This window comes from Phaenicophaeus curvirostris, chromosome 1, assembly GCF_032191515.1.
Source record: "Phaenicophaeus curvirostris isolate KB17595 chromosome 1, BPBGC_Pcur_1.0, whole genome shotgun sequence".
NCBI lineage: Eukaryota > Metazoa > Chordata > Aves > Cuculiformes > Cuculidae > Phaenicophaeus > Phaenicophaeus curvirostris.
In genome coordinates, this window is record NC_091392.1 from 16,535,173 (window position 1) to 16,560,980 (window position 25,808).

At 40.4% G+C, this 25,808-nt stretch overlaps 1 protein-coding gene across 2 annotated transcripts in view; it reads left to right on the plus strand.

Annotated features, from left to right (window-relative positions):
- Window positions 1–25,808, plus strand: part of GRAMD4 (GRAM domain containing 4) — a 73,625-nt gene that overhangs the window by 18,342 nt on the left and 29,475 nt on the right. For both annotated transcript variants that reach the window (XM_069849847.1, XM_069849854.1), the window contains exons 2-3: window positions 5,536–5,746; window positions 15,130–15,250. In XM_069849847.1, the coding sequence (XP_069705948.1) occupies window positions 5,536–5,746; window positions 15,130–15,250 (332 nt within the window). The remainder of the gene's footprint in view (window positions 1–5,535; window positions 5,747–15,129; window positions 15,251–25,808) is intronic.

The following is a 25,808-nucleotide window of genomic DNA, read 5'->3' on the forward strand; positions in this document are numbered from 1 at the left end:
AGAAGTAATGAATACCTAACGTAATTCTGATGCCTTCCACTTCCTCAGTTTGCATGTCCCTCCTTCCTCATAAGACTGAAAGATCCTGGTATTGACACCATGTCTGTTTTTGTTCATCCACACACAGACTGGCTTCTCTTCAGTATCGGAGCTCTTACTTAGGAAATCTGCTGAAAGTAATCTTGAGAGTAAAAGGTGAATGTGAAGGAGATGAGTTGTAAAGATGAGAAGTAGGGGTATGCTAGACTTCCTTCAACTCTGATGTCATCTTCAGCTTTCTGAAATGCCATTTTTCTAGCGAAAGGAATACAAGTGCTTTGAAGGTTAGTGTGCTGTGTCACAGTCTTGTATGGTCTTTTTCACCTTAGGTGAAATTCATCCATGATTTAGTGAGTTTTTTGGGGGGTTTTTTTGGTTTTTTTTTTCCCTCCAGGCTCCAGATAAGCACTCGCTGAGACAATGCTGTTTGACTTTGTGTAGCTGGTTTGCATTTTAACAGCTAAGGAAAACTGAGGCCGTGTTGCAGAGATTTTTCTCTGACAAAGCATGCGTGAAGATTTATCTGTTCAATCCCTGCCCAGTCTACCAGGCCACATACTCTGATTCAGCATATTCTTGTGTAAAAATTAGATGCAACAACAGAAAACCCAAACCTGTATGCCATTTGTAGGTGACTCCAGGATGAGTTAGAGCAGATTTCAGACATTAATAATGCAATGAATGCTGCCCTTCCTCAAGTTCCTTTCTCCCTTCTGCATCCCAATCTCTGCCATGCTGACGCAAGAGTAGAGCATGGAGGGAGGAGTGGCATGAAGAGGCAGGGAGAGGGGATGTCAGTAGGAGTAATCTTGTAACTGACACCCATCCAGACTATGCTGGTAGGCTGGCTCTTGTCATTCCCCAACAGCTCATTGTCTCCTTGCTGAAGCCTCTCTGTAAACAGAGGCCGAAGAAGCCTTTTTAGATCTCCTTATGATTTTTATGTGAAAGTTTGGGAAAACTTGATTTTCCTCTGCTTGGCATAAATTCAGTGTTGGTTTGGAGTTTTGGGTCTTGATGTACTCAGTTAGACTGAATTTCTGACAGTTATTTGGGAATTAACTGAGCATTTTCATACTAGGTTCAAATAAAGTCATCACCTCTCTGTCTGTCTGTAGGATGAATGAAACCTCAGCCTTAAAGGATTTGCTTTAGCAACTGGATATGGCAATTTAAAAAAAAAAACAACCAACCAAAAACCTTTGAAGATTATTTTAGTTTGGTTTGTTGTTTGGTTTTTTTTTTTTTTTTTTTTTTTTAAGTGTGGAAAATACAAACCTTTTCCACTAATCAAGCCCTGTTTGCAGAACCTTTTGCCTAGTTTCTACTAGATGGTTTGGGACTTCAGGATGATTTATGTAGGCTGCTGTTTAATTTTGCTAGTTTGACCTCTGCTTCTGCAAGAAGAGAAATAAAGCCACCTTCTTAAAAACCTGGGTGCCTGAACAGCCTTGTTTGTAAGCATGTTAATGTAACATGTCCTTACTATATTATGGCAGAGAGCCTGCTAGTATTATTAGATCTGACTGAGGTGCAATGAAGTTGGACCTAAATCAGTCTCACAAAGTCAGCATCTGCCTTTCTGTGTACTGTGACACTTGCTGTTATGGCACTGGATGTGGGAAAGATCTTCTGTTGCTTACATTAATGGTAGAGTGTTTGTGTGGAGAAATGAACTTGATTGAGGAGGATGAAATTTATTTAATTCGCTCAAGTTAATGATTTGCAAGCATGGTACCAGTCTTAATTTTTATTTATGGCTTGTTTGTTGTATGGCGGTGAGAACAATTATTCTTATGTGTAAGATGGTGTTGGGAAGCAAGAGTGTTTACAGTGCATGGATTTAAAATAGTTACATTTTAATTATAATTTCATAATATTTGTTTACAGTTACTTTGAAAGCAGAAGGAGATGTGGGTCTACAATCATACTGTGAGTTCTTCATGTACAAACCCACCGGTTGCTTTGGTGTTTCTGGTATGGGGAGTTACTAGAAGCAGCCTGAAATTCATTAACAAACCAGCTGAGCCCAGGATGTGAATGGGTAGTTGGGAGAGGGTGAGGTGTTGAATAGGTGATGGTGGAGCAAGTGTTTTTGATATTTAGTTACTATATTTTACAGTAAAGCTACTGCTAAGTCAGATTGTTGCATGGTGTGAAAGCTTCCTCAAGCTCATCTAAACCTCACCCAGGCCACTTGGAATACAAAGTCTCCAAGAAGCTTTTTTTCTAGTGAGCCTGGAACTGCTGAAATGTGCCCATATTTATTGATCTTTATCTAAAGAAAAATAATTGCTGGTTGCAAGAACAGGCTGCTGACATAAAAAACCCGTCTTGGATCATGCATTTGGCTGGAGGCCAGATAGTGAGTTTCTATAGGAGCTTGTTGGCAAGCTTAGGTTAATCTAATGTAACTGTAAGTAATCTGGAAGCCTGGTACGCTGAAAACAATTTTTAGACAAAATGATCTTATTTTCCAGTTATAACTGAGTGGATATTTTTATATAGCAAGCTTCTTGTACTTAAAGCACTTAAAAATTCCTTGGAACATGATTCTTTACTATTTCCTCTTTTAATGGTCAACCTGATGAGCAATACTTTAGAAGTGTTGACACTGATGACACTTCTGTTCACTGGCTGCTGTGTTAAGCAATTTATAGTGACTGTGTTGACTGGAGGGATTTGTTAGTACTTTAAAGAAAGGTTTGCATTTTTAAAAGATCAGGTGGTAACACATTTAAAGGTAGATGCATCAGTGTTACTAGTAAAAAATACCATAGATGTGTTCAAGGGTTCCTCTGGCCAGTTTATTCTGTGTCTAGGGCTGAAGCGCATGAACTGTCCTAGGAAGAAGCTGAAGTTCGTGATTCTGTGTCCAACCAGGCAGTTGCACTGCTGGGCAGCTTCATGGGTCTTTAGTTCTTCATTGCCTAAAGGCAAAGCTTGAAGAGAAAGGTTGGAGAGTGTTTTGTCTCAAGATGATAGTGGATCTTGTCGGTGAGGGAAGAACTGAATTCAGATCTTAATGTCCATTGAAGTACCGTATATGCCAGGCTATAAAAAAGAGGTCTCAGTCCAGGCCTGGTCTTTAAGGAATAATGGATAAATGTGACTTCAACAGGAGAACACTGAGGACTCCAGATTCTGCCCAGGAGAGTAGCGCTCATCTGCAGCCTTGAGTTAGCTGCTCTGTCTGTAAGAGGGGTGGCAGAGGTCTGGAAGGCTTGTCCTGCATTGGTGTGGCGTGATAATTGCAAGTCAGAAAAGGGGTAGTACTTTACCATCCTTCTTATTTCTTTTCCTTAGCTATATCATTAGGAGTGACAGCATGGATAATGAACAAATGGGGTTTGGTTTGCAACTGCTTTGCTGTAGGCCTGACATATGTGGTATTTAAAACTGGTTGAACATAGATGGAGATCTTTTGAGAAGGGGGGGAGTATGGTAGAATTGGGCTGGTGGTTATCAGAGATTTAAACTTCCCTGACAGCATTTGTTCTCTAGTTACTATTAATAGTAGAGCCTAGAGATACTTCTGGATATGATAGCTGACAAGTTTCTTCATCAAATAGTCAATGAATGAGCAAGAAGTGTCTCTATTTTCAAGCTTAGCTTTGACAAGTAATAGAACTTCAAAGAAAAGCTATTTGCAGAAAATAACCTTGGTGTGAGCTTCCACAAGTGATTCTCTAAGTGAAATTTATAAAACACAGGGGCTGCAACTTCAAGCATCCCTGATAAAGGAAGAGTTTTGTGGTTTTTTTTTTTGTCAATTGCTCTATGGAGGATATGCATGAATTCTAAACTTCTGTGTTTAAATTAAGGGTGTTAATAAACCTTGGCAGAGAATGCAAACTAAGGCAGATTTTAAGGGAGTGATCTGGTTTGAACTTGGTATGAACAGTCACAGTGAAAGTGTTAGGGTAAGTGGAGAATCTGCAAGGGAAAGGTGAAGATCTCTTTTGAACAGAGGTTTGTGTTAAGAGGTGAGAATTGCCTCAAGTGCAGTGGCTGTGAGAACCAGTAGCAGAAGGCTCTTCTTTCTTGCCCTTTATTTACGAACCTGAAGTGACGTGTGTCTAGATCTGCCTTTTGTTTTTTCGTCTGACAGCAGTGCCTGGGATGATGTGCCATGAAGCCAAGTGTGATTTTTAATGAACAGGAGGGCAATATGGACCGTAGAGAAAAAAAAGGATAGTAACAGGAATGAATGCCTCAAAATAAATTTTTACCACTGCAAGAGTCCCTTTGGGAGACAGTTGCAGCACCCTCCAGGTGGAAAACACTAAGCTACGGAACAGAGCTGGTGGGGGAGAAAATTGTCTCTGATTTGCTATAAACTGCCAGAGCAGTACCTTGCTGGAGTGGCAGGATCAAGGAATTAACTTTTTTTTTTTTTTTAAAAAAAAAAAAAAGCTGGAACTTGGGACCTTTAGGTACAGACTCTATGTATAGAGTATTGAATCAGAGCAGTTTGACAGGTCTGGTTTAAATTGGAACTGGTACAGTATGATGTCTTGAAAAGCTACCATTTCAATGAGTTTACGTACATTAACTAAGCTTTCTTCTACTGTCTTTTAAAAAGAAAAATGCTCCTTCCAGTACAATTTATTATTTATGATTCAAGTACTGGTCATTTAAAATACTTTCTCTGGCAGTGAAATGTCCTGGACATTTCTTGTCCCTCCAGATGACGTGACACCTGCACATTATTCAAAAGTACTGGCTGTGCTCTTTCTCTTACGCTAAAGTTTTGGTCATGTTAGTTTTAAAAAAAACGTATGAAAGCATTGCTAATGAAGTGATTCCCCTTTACATCTTAAAGGGAGTAATAAAAAAAATCTAGCAAAGGATATAGAAGATTGTCAGTGGTGGTAATTTTAAGGGTTTTGGGAGTGCATTCGAATGTGGTTTACCATGAATTTCAACAGTCTCTGGTTTTGGTGGGTTCTTCTTCATAGATCTGTTTGGTGGCTTTCTCCAATAAACACTCATTTTTTTTCTTTGCCTGAAGCAGTAGGGAGATATGGTAGCCTTGCTACTTTTCTGCTCCAGTTTTTCTGGGAATTTAAAGCGTGGTTGTGAAGCTGAGTGAATTTTCATGTATTTGGTTGCAAGTATCAGCAAGTTGAAGAATGTGAACAGCCAAACTTTTTTTTGTTGTTGTTGTTTCAAGTAACCTGTTAGGAACTGACTTCCTGATCTTTCTTTGGCGTGCAGGTTGTTAGCTTCTGCCCATTCTGACTTGCTTTAAAAATAGCCGTGAGAAAGACGCTGTAATAGCGTGGGAAGATGGTAAATCATCAACTACTGAAACACATGCATCTGTTACACTGTGGATAAAAATGTCTGTTGAAAAGCTAAGCTGCAGCATGTTTTTCCTCCAGTAGCAAGAAGGCCCTTGAAAGATGGTTAGAAGTAGATAGTGATTGGAATGAATGTAATCATCTTTATTGCAAACTATCTGAAGTATTTTTGATGGCTTGTTTCTTGCAGAGACTCCAACCGTCATGTTAAAGTAAAGCAGAAAAGTGCAGTGCTGAACATGCTAAAGAAGTTGGACAAAATAAGGTTCAGAGGTCACAAGAGAGATGAGTTCCTTGATTTAGCAGAGTCTCCAAATGCTTCAGACACTGAATGTGGAGATGAAATACCGGTGAAAATACCTCGAACATCAGCTCGAGACAATGAAGAGCTGAGAGACCCTGTAAGTACTTGATTTAAGTATTGTTATAGTTTGTTATAGTTGTTGGGCAGAAAAATAACAGAAATTTAATAATTTTTTTTATCCCTATGTTTTGTCTTTAACACTTGAAGATTTGTGGGATAGGTGGTAAGCTTCCATATATGTTGCTTCCAGTATGCTGAAAGTATGTGGAAAGTTCAAATGAATTTCTTAGTATTAGGGTTCCCTGTTCCTGCTGATTTTAGGTGTTGTGGGTTGACTGGTTTGTTAACCTTGGATGTACCTCCAAATACTGTCTGGTTTATTATTTGTTTTGTTTAATTACTAATGAACATATCTGAAGGAAGACTTCTTCCCAGTCTGAGAAGCTTAGATCTGCTCAAACGGCACTGGCCGGGACTAGAAGGATAAGACTTCTGGTGGCTTACTTGCCATCTTGTTCTTTACTGCAGTGCTGTATCCAGTAATGCTTCTATGCTACAGAGCTGCTTTAAACCTATCCAGGATGTGAGTAATACTCTTCAGCTACCAAGACTTTGTGGTGCCTCTAAGCAGAAGCATTCAAACAGACCTGCCTTTTAAAAAAAGACACCTGTTTCAGGAAAAGTTAAAAAAATAATCCTGCTTCAACCGTTAAAAAATGGCTGTGGATCCTTGAGCTTGGAGTGCTACAATCTAAATTATGATTTGTCCATTGAACTGTATTCTAGAATGTGACTTGGAAGTCAGAATTTGTACCACCCTATTTGGAAACTCAACATGCTGTTTTCATTCCCAGAATGAGGTCAGACCATTGTCTTAAAGCTCATTTCTAGAAGGGCTTGCTCACCACAAGTGTTAAATTAAAGACTTCAAGCTCTATACGCTTAAGCATTTCCTGTGGGTATTGGCAGCTTATATCCTGTTCTGTGGGCTTGTATGGTATCACTTACAACCCTCTTGCCAGAATTTTTTTCCTGAAATCACAGAGCAAACAAGTGGTAATGAAGGAGCGTTTTTCAGACACAAGAAGTCTATTGTGTGCAAATGTTCATTCTCCTCAGACAAGGAAGGTCTGTTGAATGCCTTTTCTTTGCTTTTATTTTACTGAAGACATCTGTCATTTAAGATGTACATACTGTGTATACTGGGACAAATCTGTGCTGCTGCCCTTCCAGCATGATATTTGCTGAATATTTTTACAGGTAAATACTGGCATACTTTCATTAAACGTAAGGCATTGTATCTAATCAAGAAGGATCTTGATGGCAGAGCTAGAGGCTGCAGAAAGATCTGCCTTAAACCCTGCTCTGTATTTCTTCAGGAGAATAGTATCTCCAGGATGGTATGGCTGAGGGATAGCAAGGTAAAACTACAGTTTTGACTAGTTACAATACAGTTACACATCTGTGGTCATAGTCTCCGTTTTCTCCAATTGTTGAGCTATGTGTGCTGAGAGTGTAATTTGAAGAAACACTTTGCCTTCTGGCTGATTACATCCTGTTAAATAGGCTGTCATGATCTAAGTCCTTAGGATACAGTTGATTATAGTTCTTTAAAAATAGGGAGAAATTGACAGAGGAAAGCAGCAACAGCATCAGACTTGTTTTGTCCTATTCCTGATGCTTGGGAGCTCCAAATGCTCTTAGGCTGTTCCAGCATCACACTGCAACAGCTGTGTTAGATATGAGCAAAACAAGCAAACTTTTATGAGGAAAGAGATCTGATGTATAAGGAATGAATTTCAGATGGGAATTATGGGTGATTAGCAATTGACCCCATCTATAAAATGAAGGGAGAAGAAATAATCTCCTGTGCTGCAGAGGTGCCAGTGGTAAAGAAAGTAATGCTTGTATTTCTAAGGCAATATTGAAGTAGTGGCTGAGATTTGTGAACAGGGCGATTCTGCATTATGACTGTTTTTTTATTGAGATCCTGCGGCTCGATTGTGCCTGAATTCTTTTTAATTCAGTGACTAAAATGCAAATCTTAAATGACTTATACAAGATGGTTTTCTTTTATAGGCTCTATAAGCAACTTAGCGTTATACTTTTATTACACTGATCATGAGAAGACTGTCTTATTGGTTTCTTCCTGTTTGGGGAACAGTTGAAAGCTTACAAAAGTCAGTGCAAGTCTTGTGCATAAATTGGAGTTAGGCTGCATGTCTCTTCAGATGAATGTGAGCTGTACTGTGCTTCCACTTCGGTTGCTTCACTGTTTCTGTTCAAATCTGAGTACAGAACTCATGGGCTTGAAAGGGCAAGATTGGTGGCTTGGAACTGAGCATAGGCAAAATTTGAGTCCTGGTTCCCTTTTCTGCAGACGCAAAAGGCAGACATCTCTGACTCCACTGTCAGCCATTCCTTTGACAAAGGCTTCGTCTCTGGCCTTCTCTACTTTTTTTTCCTTTTTTTTCCTTGGGTGTATTAATCATTGTAGAGCTATTAAAGAAAGATCTCTGTCTATTGGAACAGTACAGCACAGTCATATGAAAGGCCCTTCTGTACTGTGCCTCAAGGGTACGTACTGCACTTACAAATGCACACATTAGGTGCCTCTTCTTTATGTATTTGTCTGAATTTGACAAGCTTGTTCAAAAACTTGCCACAAATAGAAGTTTTAGAGTAAAAAGCCTTTCCATAAAAGCTTGTGATAGCAGAGTCCTGACCATCAAAGAACAGCATCCTCTATTGCAGCGCTCCAACAAGTGAAGTAAACGTTCACTCTCAGGCCAGACACAACAGAAGGACTTAGTCCCAGCACTTCACATGTCTTACTAAAGTAGCATGTGCGAAATTTAGACCCTATGGAAGGACAAGAATCATGGTCAGAAGAGGTCACCTTAGATTTTTTATCTTAAAACTGTCTGTAACTGTTTAATTCAATAACAAACATCTCAAGTCCTGTTTGGGTAAAGCACACAGGTAGCTCCTGGTAGGAGAGCTCTGGAGTTGGACTTCTTATTTTCCTTTATATTCTCTATGGTTTATGAGACCTTCTGTTCAAAAGGTGACTTACTCTTCATTTGAACTAGTTTGATCTCAACTTACTGGCTTACAGGCTGTTTGCTTTTCCCATAAGTGCCCTGACTACCAAGTATTTCTTGGGTAGGAGGTACTTTCTTAGGTCTTTATGGGTAGTTGTATGCTCTGATCAGATCCTGATCCTGCTTCCAATACAGCAGTGTTGGATTAATAAGTAAACTGTTTGCTAAGCATCTCTTCCAATTCCTGAATGTCTTCCCAGATTTCTTCCTCCCTTCCCTCCTTACTATAGGTGGTTGGTTGTTTTTATTTCTTGAAGTGAGGATGCTGGCACTGGTATCTGCATTGTTTTGTAAAAACAACACAATTATGAAATAGGTGGGCAGGGTAACCTGGTCGACTCTTTTTTGCTAATAGTGAACAAATTAATATTAGCCTTGCTGTGATCTTGGAAATTCAGGTAATGTTTCTTGCTCAGTAAAATCCCTTTACTCGGTGCCATCGTATTTCCTGTTCTGCAGATGCAATATGGATTCTTTCCTGCTATATTACAATTCTGCATCTAAAAAAGCTTTAAAACTTTGCTCTGGCAACTTGATTTACTAAGATGCAACTATTCAAGGTTGGGAACTGTGCCCTCAAAATCATAGATTGCCCTCATATTTTCTAGGTCTGCAATGATTTGCATTGTTTTAACTTAGGTCTCCTCATTTTGTGCTGTAGATGAATTTATGTACTCCTAATGTGACAAATGTCCTGTTTTTATAAGGGAGAAAATGTTCAGTACTAGGTACAGGTATGCGAGTGAATTCAGTGCAGAGGAAGATCACGTCTCCTTAGGCAGAGGGGAAGAAAGAACAAATTTGTGTTTAAACCTGTGAAGATTCTGCACTAACCTGGCAGTGAGCCTTGCAGATTGAAGCTCCCTTGTACCTGGCAAATTGTACTGAAAGTGGTCTAATCTATTTATGCAGGTTCCCTGCCAGTGTGCTAGGATTAAATCTGAGTTATTGTGGTACAGAAAACATTAATTTACTTGCTGTTCTAGTACAGTTTGGCTTTTCCTGAAACGTGTCAATTAAAATCTTAAACACTTCTGTATCCGTCACCTCCTTTACAATGATTGGAAGAAGTAGAGCACAATGCAAACGTTACAGGTTAAGGTATTAAAGTCTCTAAACCTGTGTATCACTAGATTTTTTTAAAATATATGTAAAACATGTCTGTGTGTTAGGAGCTTTCCAATATGGGTATGCTTACCAGAATTGCTACTAAGGATTAACTGTTCGTGCAGATGCTTTAATTCTTGAGCAGTGTTGCTGGGTTTTCCCTTTCCTTACAGTGGGTAAATGCAGCAGCCACTGGAAACCCCTTCATAACTTGAAGTAAGAAGATGCACATGAAGTGTCAGTTGAGCAGCTCAGGAGATTGACCTCTCTAGACAAGCTGTAGTTTGTTGCATTACTGAAGAACCATAAAATGATTTGGGTTATAAGGGACCTCTAAAAGTCATCTACTGTGATTTCACACACACACACACACACGCAATTACGAAGGGCATCTTCAAGGAGATTGGATTGCTCAGAGCCCTGTCCAAGTCCAACCTGACCTTGAATGCTTCCAGGGATGAGGCATCTACCACCTCTCTCAGCAACTTGTTCCAGTGTTTCGCTACTACAGGCTCTACCTACCATTCCTCCCCCCTCCCCCTCAGCCCTCCCACCTGCTCAAATGAATGTGACTTAAAATTTTGTATTTTAAACAGTTTCCCTGTGTTGTGTCTGGGCTGTTGCTGGGCCCTGAGGAGTACCTTAGGTGGATGGTTATACCCCTGGGCTTGGCATGCTGTGTCCTTGCTGCTCCCTGCGCTCCATATTTGAGTAATGCTCCAAAGTTAATTACGAACTTGGAAAGGAGACCAGCTTTTTGTTAGATCATCATAGAAAAATCATCCACGTATGATGTGCACGTGAAATAGGAGGGAGTTCACCAGTTATGCTTGTGTGATGCTGAAGATGTGCTGTGCTGCAGATGGGGAGGGCAGATGCATATCTGCTTGGTTAAGAAGTGACTTAGACCTTTTCTGTGCCTGTACAGGGAAGGTGGTGTAGGTATTCCATGAACAAAACGAAACCCCAGGGCTCGCAGCATGAAGGGGGCTTGGGGGGAAAGGGAGGGAAGTCAGAATAATCTGGTTGGGAGGGATTCTGCTATGAAAAGCCTGAACTGCACGTGACTTGAAAAACACATTTGTGGTAGATGTGGTTTTTCATATCCGGAGCTGGATGTGGCCTGGAGCAGCACCTCTGAACTCTGATAGTAGGTTAGAGGCAATCTGTCCTCATCTTCCTTTAACCCCTCTGGCTCTGACTGACTGTGCTCAGCTCTGGTGTTTTGCTGGCTTCCTAGGTACTGCCAAGCCTTGTGTGTGGTCTTTGCTAAGTAATAGTGATTTCCAATGTTTTAAGAGGGCTTCTGTGTCTAATGCTGTCAAAGTTGGAAAGGCAGAAGGAAAAGCAGAAATCTGTGGAAGCCTTCAAGGCTTTTACTGTGAGTCAGAAGCAAGAAAGGACAGCTGTAGTTAAAAGTGTCGATAATGCAGTCCAAGTCTCAGCACTGGCCTGCAGAGACAGCAGAAGAAAGAGACATTACCCTGTTAATGCTGAAATTAATACAAGGTTTATTTATTTTTTTTTGTTAATTTGTGAGTTGAGTCAGTTATGCTGACTTTGAACAGAGGTAATTTTATTTAAAGGCAGACATTTGACCTCTAGCAAATGTAAAGATCTTATTCCTTGTCTTTTTAGCCTGTTAATACCTCTTCACACCATGAGGTGTGTTGATCTGGGGAAAACATCTTCTGGGACAAAAGAAGCATCTGCTTAAAAGTCTCCCTATCATTGTCCTGGACATTCTCGGTTTTCTGTATGCCTCTGGCTTGTAATCATCAATATGTTATGGTGTCACTAATTTTGGAAATTGCATGCTTGTTTTCCACCAAACTTGTATCACTGTATCTTACTATGTTCATTAAATAATTTTGTTATTACACAATATTTGCATGATCCTGCTTCTGGTATTAGCAAGGGGCTTTAATATTTATCTTAGTGGATGTTTTTTTCCTTTTCTCTCTAACTTAGAAGGTCATTGTAGCCTTTTGAGGTTAGTTTAGTGATGTGTATGTGATGATTTTTGACCTGTTAACCAGTGTCAGACTTCTTGGATCCAATGCTTTAGCAGATAGACACATTTGGAAACTGTCAGAAATAGTTCTGTTCACCCATGTCACTCAGTCATCAGTCCTAGGCATCTTTTGCTTTTTCCTGCTTCTGAAGAGGTACAGTCAAGATGTCCTGGGCTTTAATTATTGACTTAACATCTCTGAAGAAGTAAAAGTGGATCTGGTCCTTTAGAAGGATTTCAGAAACGTGGCTCATCTCTTGGTGAAATACCATTAGTATCTTCAGTGAGGATGGAAACTTTAATATGCCTAGGTATTTGCCCCTTTCTTCATCTCTTCACATACCTCAGTCTCTGTGTTCCTGTCTGCACTGTAGCATGTGTGGTTGGGGACCAAGGACTGGTTGGGCAGGAGCCAGAATGCTGGCTTGGATTGTGATCGGTTCATCACACATTGTGCTGTTCTTTCTTCCTCATGCTCTTTCCCTGCTCCAGCATGGGGTCCCATGGGAGACAGTCTTCCACAAACTTCTCGAATGTGAATGAATCCTTCCCACAAGCTACAGTTCAAGAGTTGCTCCAGCATGGGCTCCTCTCTCTAAGGGATCACAGGTCCTGCCAGAAGCCTTGCAGGCTTCCCACAGGGTCACAGTCTCTTTTGGGTGCATCTGCCTGCTCCAGCATGGGGTCATCCACAGGCTGTAGGTAGATGTTTGCTCTGCTGTGGGCTGCCTTACCATGGTCTTCATCACAGGCTACAGGGAAGTCTCTGCTCCAGTACCTTCTCTCCTCCTGTTCCTTCTTCACTGACCTTGGTGTCTGCAGAGTTGTTTCTCTTGCATATTCTCACTCCTCCCTCTTGATGCAGTTGCTGTTGTGCAACAACTTTCCCCCTTCTTAAATATGTTATCACTGAGGCTCTGCCACCATTGCTGATGGGCTCAGCCTTGAACAGCACTGGGTCTGTCTTGCAGCTGGCTGGCATTGGCTCTGTCAGACAAGGGTGAAGCTTCTGGCACCTTCTCACAGAAGCCACCTCTGTAGCCTTCCACTACCAAAACATTGCCACACAGACCCAGTACATGCACAGAGCTGGAGAGCATTCCCAATGAGTGCAGCATCTTGCTCTTTGACCTGTACATGATTTTATTTAACTATTTATTTAATTGTAAGCAATGGCACTGCTTCTTTAGACAGCACTCTATGAACCCCTGTGTGCTAGGAGCAGAGGCTGTCCCTTTCTACCAGACTTGGATATACAATTCAGAAAGCCCTGCTTTAATGCCTAGGCAGTAATCTATGTTATAATAAAGCTTTCCTTTTGCCTGTTTGCAGAGTGTGTTGTAAGGGTGCTGCTGTTTGACTTCAGCCACACCTTCCTCCTTGGGGCTCTCAAAGTGCCTGGCAAGTGATAACATTAAGTCTTCCCACATATATAAATAAAACCTAGCTCTATAGATAACAAATCATTGCAGAGGTTAGTCTGAAAACAGGCAGCTGTTGTTCTTCAGCAGTGACTGGAGTGGTTGCAAACAGCATGTCTTGCTGCATCTCTCTGGCTAAAGGCATGTGTGAATTGGAAATATGGAGCACAGGGAGGAAGATGCTGTGCTGTAGGTCCCTGTTTGAGGACTGCCTTGGGGTCTGTCAGTCTCTGCTATGGCATGGTTAATGCTGGCTCCAAAATGGAAAGCAGCACAAGGCTGCTGCTGAGCTAACAGCTTCTGCTCCTCATCAGGGCTGGCAGCGTTGGCAGAGTGCTGTGGGGGTGTAACTGTGCTGCTTTTGGCACTTGAAATAGCATCTCTGCCTGACGCTGTATTGAGCAAGCCCAGGTGGGGAGTTAGTGCCAGGTAAACACCATGCAGTAAATGTCTACAGAGTGATAATTTGCCTGTGTAGACAAATTCTGAGGCTTAAATTCAACATCTTCTCAACTCAAGCAAGAAAAGAGCTCTTTAATAGGTATCTCCATGATGTGTTATCTTAAAAGAGCAAATCTTTCCCAATAATGAAGGTCATTTGCTGTCAGTGAGTTTTTAGTACATCTTTTCTAAAACATAGAAAATGTCTTTTAATTAACTCTCGTGTAGATTAGTTGAGTTTATATATGTATGTGATTTAAGCTGCTCTGGTTAAGTGTATGTGAGATGACTTTTGAAAGCAATATAGTTCCTTTATGTTTTCAGGGCAAGGGGTGGGGGAGCAGTTAGGATAGGTAAATAAATCCATTTTTGTCTTGAGATCGTTTCTTAGATGTAGGCTTCTGTAATCTAGCACTTCAGTTTGGAGTGTAAACTGTGAGGGAAGCTCTTGTAATTCCAGTTGACAGACTTGTTGTAACTGGTGGGGACTGCGCACAGTGTCTGAATAACCATTACCTGGGAGATGTTCTTACCCACCCTTTTCCCTGCTGTCAGAAAAAGTCCGTTTTGAGAGGAGAACAGCATCACCTACTTTCTGCTGTGACGGCTTGGGATCCTTCTGTGCACGCTTTGTGGAAGCGGCAGTTGTCGCTGCACTTCTTAAGTAGTTGAGTTGCTCCCTAATTCCTGCATTTTGTGATATTTCCAGTGCCCAACTCGTTGGATTGGTGCTGGTAAATCTGTCAAAACACAATCTCCTGACTCCTTCCTCTCCTGGTCTGCCAGGGTGAGCTTCTGGGCACCAGACGCATCCTTCAGCCATAAAAGGGCTGTGCGGAGAGTAGGGGAGCGGAGGACCCCTGCGCTGATCTTCTGTGCAGAGAGACCAAAGGTCTTCAGAATTATTAATTCTATAAATGAATATTAAAATATACAACATGTGTTTTCTAATAGCTCATTAAATATCTGGAAAAATGTTAGTTTTGCCAGCCTCACAATTTTACGTGTAAAGTATGTTGCATTCATGATTCGTTTAATGCAAAGAAGAGAGGGATAGTATAAATATGTCTTAAATCAGCAGAAGAAAGGCTAAATGATGATGCAGCAGAACTTTAAGAGGGTGGCGAATATCTTTGTTTTCTGTAACTCTGTGAGGTCTGCGGAAGTGTGTTCTGTAAACTCCCATGGGAGAGATGCTGTGCATTTGATCAGCTTTCACTCATGTATTTTGATAATTTAATGCTGAATAAGAAGCATGCAGAGCTGTTGATGCTTGCATGTTTCTCACGTGGCTGTTTCTTTAATACCCCAGAAGTAAGTTGATGTATTTAAATGATAAAAAAATTAAATAAATGTGCCTCTGAGCTGTTGGTGTGTTCTGGCTTTCTTATAGGCTGGTCCAGGGACCATCATCATGGCTTCAGGAGTCCAGGATTTTAACAGAACAGAGTCTGACAGACTGAATGAGATCAAAGGTCACCTGGAAATAGCCTTACTGGAAAAACACTTTTTACGTAAGTATAAAACTAGTGCGCTGCGGAAAGGAATAGCTTAAGCCTTCTTAAATAAGCATTCTCTAAACTGCAGAAGTTGGCATCAGAATCGTGATATGTATGCTGATGTGTAGATGACGTGGGTTGACAGTACCTTAGGAAGAACTTAAAAGCATTCCCAAGGTTTCTGGGTCGCTTCGATATTTTTTTCCTTATTGAATTCCTCACAGTGTAGGTCACTACATGACAAAAGCTGCTTAGTTGAAGTCTTGATGTTGACACCTTCAGGTTATTTCAGAATGAGCTCAGCGTTAATGGTGGTTGCAATATGTGGGGTTTTGTCTATTAGTAATTGTAAGAAAGAAGGGATTTCTGAAGGGGCGACCAATGCATTTCCTTGGTAGCTGTTTCAATGAGTAATACATCTTAAAAGACAACCTCTCTTAAGAGTGTCTAAGTTACTGGTAAGTGGTATAAGAAACACAGGTGAGAGTATCTGTAGACTTTAAGTGTTACTTCTTCGATTTTGCGCATTTGTGACAAAATTATCTTTCATGCCTGGAGGCACCTGTAAGCTTTCTGGAGTTTTATCTCAGCAGATCTGAACTGCTCACTTGCAAGACAGAAAAAAAATTGAAGACAAGCATTCCTTTAACTTGATTGAAGTAGAGTACTCTAATAAATCCATGAAAGTTCTTGTTCAGTTGCTTCTCCAAATGGACATTTTAATGGATTATTTTTGAACTTCAGAATGAGAGTTATGTTTATCTGTTCAGAGCTTTTCAGATATTTTCTAAGGGATGGAAGTAACAAGGCTATAGATTCTATTTGATTTGCAGATTATAACCTAACAACAAGATGTGTGTTTTATCTTCAGCATATTCTCAAGGATTTCGAATTAATGTTCTGTAACTTGTTTATCATTTGGCAGTATTTCTTTGATAATTTTTCCCCGTGTGTATGAGAGAGAATCATGATAAAGGAGACTGGGAAAGAATTTATAGCAAGATGCTATCAGCTTCCACTGATATCTGGAAGGGGTATCATGATTGGAATATCCAGCAAAAATTGAATGTTCTATTTGACTTCCCTTGTTATTTGTTTTGTTCCAGTTATTTATTTGAGGTCTTACTTAACTGTGCATCACAGAGTTATGATTTACTCCTGCCATCCTCAAAGATGCATTGCTTAAGCACCTGTTATCAAATTGTTTTATAAACTAGATGGAACATCTGTGATTTGTTGATGCAGTCTGATGTGTAACACTAACAGTAGGACTTCCCGGAATTGATTTCTGGTTTGAACCAGGAAATGCTTTGTCTCATAAAAACATTTTTGTGAATATTTTTATTATTCAGGTTCTTACTCTATTTTGAAAACCTTCTGTTCAACTACATTACCACTTCTAGCTGCATCTCTTTCTTTTGTACAGACCTTTGTAGCAGACTCCAAGGTAAAGGATAACGACGCTCACCCTTCCATGTAAGCTCTGAGCAGATAGCTGGGGGTTCAGGCCAACAGAGCAGTTCAGCTGAGTGGTATCGGCCAGTCCTGGGTGTCTCCAGCCCTTACTGCTAGCTTAAGAGCTCTTCAGCAAAGCCCGACATTTGCTATAGCTGCAACTGGAGTATTGTCCTGGCAAGCTGGTTATAACTCTGTACGTAAAAACAAGAGAAAGAATGATAAACGTGTGGAGAAATTAGCACAGTAAAGCTTATTCATTATTCTCCTACACCCTATTGAAAATTTTGGGCTGAAATGTGTAACTGTATGTGTCAGTTGCAGTGAAGTTGAAGATCACTTTCTGGATATGGTTCCTGTATTCTGCTTTCTTCCATCTTCTCTTTGCATTGTTTGGGTATTTTAAATACTGGAAATGCTTAATTTTTTTTTTCTTCTCAAAAATGAGCTGATAATGAGCAGAAAAACCTTCTTGAAATGTGTGATTTGTTTGCTTTAATTTACCCATGGAAGAAAGCCTGATGTATTTTTTTTTTTCCAATCCTGTTGCTGCAATGGGTGTTTTTGAAGGCTAGTCACTCAGCTGTATTTGCATACTATTTTTAGTTATGACATTCCTTAAGGACACCTTGCTATAATTGTATTTTTACTTAAACCGTTTGCCACTTCCTTTTGTTCCATTTCCTCCAGCTAGGTGTGCAAAAATCAAAGCACTTGCTACTGTGTGTGTAAATATTTAAAGTACCATGCATTTGCTGTTTAATGTGTTGCATTTCTAATTGTTATTAGGCTGACCCTTTAACTTTATTTTTGCTTCTTCTATACTTCTTGTTTGTATAGGTGTGTTATTAGCCAGGAGACTTAAAGAGGAGAGACTTCCTCCCAGCTGTGTATGTGTACTTTGTGCGCAATTTGTAACACAGCTACAAGTTAGTGTGAGTTTGTAGTTGCAAGTGCCTAGTTAAAGGAGCAGCAAGCAGACTGTTGTTCTTCTCTGAACACTGTTCAGTCGTTAGTAGGCACAAGTAAAGGTGCAGTTTGGCTTAATAGTGTGTTCAGCGAAACACATCCCAGTCCAAACTGGAGCAAATAGTTTAGTTACTGGAGGCAAATGGTTGTCAGTAAAGGGAAGTATCTTCATTTAAGACACCAGTTGAATCTCCCGCGTAGCAAACAGATAATCTAAGCATCCAGGGAGGTGATGATGGAGGCAAATTGCTTAGCATGTTGTGTAACTTTAAATGCAAATAAAATGTGACTGGAAATGCAAGGAATTTAAGCTGCAGAGTGACAAGAGGATGAGGCATGTGGAGGAGGGGATCTTGGATAATGACGTGTTAAGCAGGGGAGGGATCAGCTGACTCTTCCAGCAAAAAAAGGCTAAAGTTGCTTTTCCTGTATGTGTGGGAATGCTTTTAATCTCTGTAATCTAATGGCTGCTTGTAGGTCAGGAACACTGAAAACATTCAATGCCTGGTGGGTCTGGTGAGACTGCAGTATTGGGGTGGGTTCCTGCAGAGCAAGGCTTAATGCCTGCTGAACAAGTTCAGAGAGCTCAGTCTGTTGGACCTCTGAATGCATGTGGCTGGATAATAAAGCCTTATCTTGATGCTGTCACTGTGGAAATTGTCCATTGCTAAAGGACTTTTATTACTATAACTTTGATTTTAATGCATGTGAACACTGCTTTGATGCTAGCTTAACATTCAGGTTTGGAAGGCAGCTACTGCACTGGGGCAGCTAGATTTATGAGCTAAGGTTAGTGGTTTTAGTGCTTCCATTTCAAAACCTAGTTGTATCTGAACAAGGAATAAAAGCTTGCTGTTCTTGCATTTGAAAGCGAAAATGATAGGCAATGTTTTTTCATTTTTGCACCTCACTGAGGTACATGTTCTGCTTTTCTTCCCATTACTGTTTGTGCCTGCTTATTGAGGGTAGTTATGCTGATATCAACACTGTCCTGTGGTACTATGAGGTGTGAGGCATTTTGTAAGCACACATGTATCCTGTGGTTTATGTGAAGTATTGGCTAATTGTCACTTAAGGAATGTTCAAGCATTTTGCAATGTTAATTTTAGCAGCTCAGGGAAGAGGAGTCAGTGGTAGCATCAGCTAAGAGTAAACAAACCAGGTGGCTGTTAGAGAAGAGCATTAGTTGTGAACTGGTAAGCAGAAGAAGTGCCACGTGATGATGAACAGCTTTAGGATGAAGTAAGGTCCTTTCCCACAAGGATTTTGCATTCCACGGCAGGCTGTGACAGGAGTCACAAGGGGTTTACAAAACTGTTGGTTGTTTCAGTTATGATTTTTATACCAGCATCACAAAAGAAGTCAGGATTGTGATTCTTCCTCATTGAAATTTTTGCTTCCCACTCTTCATTCTCATGTGCTTTTTAAAATAATTTAAGTGAGGCATTCCACAGTGTTTGCTGAGTGCTATTTTTCAGTGTAAATGATCTGATGATTCTTTATAAGAAGACCAACCTAGCAGAATATAGATCTCATGAAATTAGAGCTCTAGGAAACCATATGTGTTCCTTGGGCAGATTTGGAATGTTAGAGAGTGGTAAACCTTAGAGACAAAGTGTGTGGTGGTAGTTATGACCAGCAAAAGATGTGCAATCTACAAAGTACTGTTCTGTGCAGAAATGCGACTATGTCCTCAAACAGTAATTGTATGTAATAATTTGATTGAGAAGCTGATTCAGAGTCCAGTTACCAACTGTGTCAAAACATCCTTGGTGTAATTTCTCTTGACTTCAGGGTCAAACACCTGGAGAACTAGAGAAGAGCAGAGGAATATTTTCACTGCATTGACTTTGCTGTCCTCTTAAGGACCTGGCAGCCTGTGGTCATCTATGGTTAAGAAACCTCGAAGCAAAATAAAGAGTTAATTTATGTGACAGGTGAAGACTCCGGTAAGAATGAGTAGCTGTTGTGTATATCTGAGGCACCCGAATACCAGCCGTGTGCCATAGCACAGTAGCCATTCCTTGCCAAATGGTCAGCCCTGGCCAAAAGATCCTGATACTACAGCACAGGTTCCTAACGTGTGCTGATGTTGGTGAGCAGCAAGGCTGCTGTGGCAGTGAAGTTCACCCTGAGCTTCTCCCACAATTTAATCGTCTCTCTAAGCCTCCTTTCTTTCAGCTTAAAATCCCGGACTCCCAGATGCTAACAGGGGGAGTTCCTGGGAGATCTGCACCTGTTCCTCACCCTCATTCCTTTGAGGGCTTTGATTTACACATGGTGGCTGGTGGGGAATCTGCTTGAATGTTTTCCTTGAGCACCCAGAGAAACTGCAGGAAAAAGGTGGGAATCCAGGCTTTGCTGCAGAGCTGTCAGTTCACCAGAACCGCTCTCACCTTTTTTGTACTAACAAATTTGTTCAAAAGTTTTTCTAGGTCTGACATCTGACTGAGAGGCTTCTCAGAAAACTGTTTACTAAGTTTATTAAGATGTGTAGGGAAGGTTTTGCTTGTACCCAGAGGTGCTTACATCGTGCACCATGTATGTTGAGTACATGTCCTTCCTGGGCAAAAAAACCCCTCCAAAGCTCTGGCTCAGCTTTCCTGGAAACATTGTTGGGAAAGACAATAATGAGACAGGTTAGAGTGCTCATCTGGGGTTTAAAAGGATTCAGACCTCCATTTCTCTGCAAGGACTGTGCTCTAACTGGCGGAGAATGGGTGGTGCTCTTGCTTGTTCCCAACTTGGCTTCCAAAGGCACAAGCTTTCTGAGACCAGGCGAGAGGGATGGGGTGCAACTCTAGCCCAACGTGGCATCAAGCTGGAATCCTAGGCTTGTCCTTGTTCCATCATCATTGGACAAAGCATGTGAATGGTGGTGGTGTGAAGATGCCAGAATGCTGGAGGGCCCAGCCTAGAAAGCTCACATGCTGTCATGCCACCTTTTTGTGGGCTGATTAACCAAAGTGCAGCACCACGCTGGTATTGTTTTAGCTCCTCCACTGGCTCAAACAGATACCGCCTACACATTGCATTATGTAGGTGGGGTGTGCTCTTCTGCCTTTTTTTTTGGCTTCATGAATTGTGGAGTTGGTGTGAAAGCTCAGACAAGGCAGCAGTCAGCACTGCTGTGCCTGTCCTTTTTCTGTAATCGGGCTGGAGATTTCAGGAGCCCCGTGTGGAAAATGCCCTTCCCAACTTGGTAATATAAAAGCCTTGAAAGAGCCTACTGCTGTTCCCAAGACAGTCATTGAAATGTTTGTAGCCTGTTTCACTTCTGCCAACTATAGGGAGTAAAAACAGTTCCTGTAATAATGACAGATTTTTTTTGTAGTTCCCTTCATTTTAGATGGATTCTGCAGCTCTTCTGGCATTTTTAATCTCTGAAGTTTCTGAAAATTCATAAAGCAGCAGTTATTTTCATGACTTTTAAGCTGGCAAAAGTATATGTAGCAATAGAAAACTTCCCACTTCATGTTCTAAGAAGACGATCTGTTTCAGTAAGCAATTGATTAAGGTAGTTCAGATATTTTCAGGAAGCTTAATTTAAAATCCTGTAAAATGATGAAATGATCCTGTGTCTATTATAACACAATAAAATTCCACTGAATGTACTATACGTCAATGTAAAGTTACTAATTTGTTATTAACATAACTATTTTGTACATAGTAATGACATCTGCTTTCTAACTTCAACCACTCAAAGTGGGATGTAACAAGAATGGTGAGAGAGGAGGCTAGTCCAATTTGCACAGATGATCATCTTGTCAAATATGATGTGGTTTGTAACTCGCTCTCTGTTACAGGAAATAGAAGAACACTTCACATTAAACTCTGCTCTTGAGGTGAGGAGAATAGTACTAGGAGAATGTTAATTGCCCTGAGAAACAGGGTGATGGTTCAGACTTAGCCTTCTCTCTGCTGCTTCTGGCTCAGAGTTGGCTTTTTTCCTGTCGGTGTAGAGAGCCCACGCTGCTCCCCACCCTGTAGGCGTATGCAAAGAGACTCCAAAATTGGTCTTCAGGAGCTATGCTTATTGTAAGTACTGGAGCAGGAGTTCTGCCTTTGAAAGAGCAAAGAGAGGTGCAACAGGATGATGGAAACAAAAAAAATTAAAAGGAGGGATTGTTTAACTCCCAAACAGGAGTTTCAACTGCCAAAACTGTTAGCTTTTTTTGTAAAGCAAATTGTTGTTACTGTTTCTGAATACATTGGGTCACTTTTTGTTTTGATGTGTGCGGGTAAACCAGACTGAATTGGAGAAACATTATAGTGCACATGAGTTTGTTTAGCCATTTCATTTCTCTATCAAAATGCCTATATAAAACAAGGTAGGGAGAAGGAAAAGATATGCATTCAATAGATGTAGGATATCTTCAATGTTTCTGTCTGCTTTTTTTGCTTTTTATGGCACCAGTGTTCCTGTTAGAAAATCCTTTTTTTTCTCCTTTTTATCTGTATGAAAGACTCACACAAACAAGCAAGAGGCCTGACAGAAAGGGAAATCCATTAAGTTGGTAATGAAAGGTATTCTCAAATGGAAAAAAAAACCAACCCCAGAAACATCAATAGCTTTTCCTTCAATTTTCCTTCTTTGCTGACTTATTTTGGGGTTTGTGTTGTGTTCCCATCATCTAATTGACATTTGGATGTCTTGCCTTTTGTCCTCATCCATAGACTGGTTTGGTTAAAAAACCCTACTTCATTTGGTTTTAGCATTATTTTTTTCTACACAGCACAGCTGAGCAAAGATCAGCTGAAGATAAAGTAGTTCAGGATTAGTTGTTTAGAACAGTAGGAAAAGAAGTTTTTGAGGAAGGAGGAATGAGATTTCATTGAGGATTAGTTGTGCAACTGAAGGTCTGGACAAAACATTTTGATCCCTATATAGTAGTAGATCATGAGGGGTTAGATTTGGGGTGGTTTAGGGTTTTTTTTTCTTTCACTTACTCTTGATTTTACTTTTTCCATACAGGAGTTTATTTGCTCACCTAGGACTGCTTGCCACTGTATAAATAAGTTGCTGAATGATACAAAAAAATGTGACAGAAGTTCACTCCTGCTGTGGGGGGTTTTACTATTACACTAACTGCTAAAGGTTGTGGAAGTGAATCAGGACTTGTAGGTGGCTCTGTTCCTTCTAAGTAGCTAATGCTTGCATTAGTGGAGCTGCTAAAGTGATATCTTGGACAAGTCCTTTTCTTTCCCAAGCATCTGGCATGCAAAGAAATAGAATGACACAGTGTCTGGGAGCAAAGGCTAATGTTTCATCTGAAGTCTTTTGGACAGATTTGTGGTAAGTTTTTGGCAGTCTCTGTGGTTCTCAAGTCACTGGTGGAAAGGACATAAGCCCCGGGGAAGGTCAGAGATTAGAAGACAAACAGTAACAAAAAATACGCAATGAAGTTGTATCCAGTTGTGGCTATGAATTGTAAGCATGTCTCCCAAGGAGTAGACAAATTAGGAAATAATGTAAACAGGAAAAAAACAGGTTAGGAATTTCTGTTGTGGGTTCTTCCTCCATCACTGCTTGTTGGTCAGAAGATGTTCTTTGTATGTGTTTGTTTTACCACAAGTGGCGGAGCCATTCCATTTCTTTCACAGCACTGCTGTTTGCTCACGGTATTTCAGATGAAGACTAAAGGGTCTTCACTGTCTATGATGATGAAAATAGACATGTTTTTGGACTCCTGACATTCGGTTAGTAATGCCGTATAGTTGGTTTAGTTGGGACAAAGTTAAAATATTAGCTTTTTTAGGAGTTGGAAGTCTGGCAAGTGTGGAAGCTGCCTGTGCTGGAAAAAACTCACGTCTGGCTCTGTCAGCGTGGCTGGCAAGATGCAGTTTAACGGTGTGTGGTTAGGATTTAGCGCGTTTAGTACCAATTAAACAACATACTTGAACTGTGGTGATGTTCAAAGGGTTGTAGGGAGATTTGCCATAATTAACATAGACGTAGAAGGGTTATTTCTGTCTTGTTAAGTACTGGTGTTTCCCCATGTAAATATAACAGAGTGCACATACACTTTTTGACATTTCTAGTTTTTAACTTTATCTTCTTAGATTTAACACTAAACTGCTCTGGTAGCTAAAGACAGTGGTGTGCGGTCTCTCTCTGTGCCCTGGAAGGGGTTTTTTTTGGTCATTTTATCCTGGGGGGATTTTGCGGTGTACCTGTAGACCTACAAAGGAATGCTGTTATGTAAAACAGCTACTAGAAGGCTCCCTAATCCACCTCCAATCCTGGTATTAAGGGAGACATCCTCTCCACTGCACATGCAGTATTGAATTAGAAATCCAATCTGCTGCCACGCCTTCCTAGCCTGATGCATCATTCTTCTTTTCTAAATACTACCCAGATATTTATGATTCATTCTCACCTAAACTAAGTATTTTTTATCAAACATTTCTTGCAAGCTTCTGTATCCTGGGGAGCAAACTGAAATTTTTCAATTCCTCTGCTGGCTGATGACATATGATAATGCAACAAAATGCACATACATGGCACATACAGGATAACCAGGTTATCAGACCCAGTCAGCATGGGTTTAGGAAAAGCGGATTCTGTTTGATTCTTCTTCTATGACAAGTTGACCTTCTTATTGGATGAGGGAAAGGTTGTGGGTTTTATTTACCTGGACTTTATTAAAGTCTTTAACTCCATTTCCCACAACATTGTCCTGGAGAAATATGCTGCACATGGCTTGGGTGGGGGTACTCTTTGATGGGTAAAAAACTGGCCAGGCCCAAAGAGTTGTGGTGAATGGAGTTAAATCCAGTTAGCGACTGGTCACAAGCAGTGTCCCCCACACTGCTGTTAAAGTAGCAACAAACACTGCTTTAGAGAGTTGGAGGGGCCAGAACAGTCATAGTGGGGTGGATTTAAAATTCAAAGTCATGTACTTGATAGTTAAGAAATGCCATGAAATGTGAAGCTGTGGAAATCTGTAATGATGAGATGCTGTAGTTTTTGTTTTGTTTTATAGGATTTCTACCTAATTCATTCTGTACCCTTTCTTTATGTAAAGAGGCTGAGTTAAATTCTGCATCTCTGCACTCCTTGTCTTCATAGTGGTTAATTTTCTAGAGGGCTTGTTTTGTTTTTAATAGAACAAGAGGTAGTACAGTCAGAAGAACTAGAATTAAGGAAGCTGGAAGATCTGAGTAGACTTCCAGTGCCTTTGAGGTTGATTTACACTACTTGTGTGTATATAAGAAAACCACAATGCATAGTCATTTCCTCTTTAAAAAAAAAAAAAGTGCTTAATGAAGAATTTTTTCCCTTAAATGATCTTGAGGAAGTCTTGAGAGCTTATCAAGCTCTGGAACTTTTTGTGATATCTTTACGATATTGCACAAGCTCCAGTGCACTTGAATATTTCCCCTCAGCTGTGACCATGCTCTTGTTCTGGAACAAGATGAGCCCTTGAAAGTAGGGTGAGCTATTTATAAATGCAGTTTTCTTGTTGGATTTAAAATTCCTTGAGGACACGTAATTAGAAACAGCTCCATGTAAAGGTATGCCCCGATGTTCATATCTTTCCAGTTAATTACAGGAATGATGATACCTGCTGAAACGGTGGAAGTTCCCTACCCATGAATATTTGCACTAGGGCTTCAGAGCTTCTCAAAACATGGAGTCAGAGAGAGACTCAGAAGTCAAAATTATCTGATTATCAAAGAGTTAGAAGGCAATATGTGGAAAGAAACAGTACAGGTTGCTGGAGAACATAATCCATAAATCTTCTAAAATGAGATAAAGTCTGAACCCCTTCTGTCCATAGTGATAGTGGAATTAGCAAGTATTTTCTGTTCTGATTTGTTTTAAGCTTGAAATACACCTGCTGGTCTACTAGTTATTCTCAAGATTGAGCTTAAAATCCGAACCAGAGACCAATCCTGTTTTTGTCATACCTCTTGTGTACCAGCCTGCGAAAAGTGATCCGTGATACTGACCCCATTGTAGCTCTGGATAAAAATAAATTCCTTAACAAGGATACTGCCAGTGTAAAGAAGCAAGGCTAATTAGTCACAAAAAGGCCTTACACATAGTGGAAAATAAGTTCTTATGAAAAAAGTTGTAAGAGTGTGTATGTGTTTGAATAAATCAATATATAGGTGCATGTATATATATGTTTGTACGTAAATT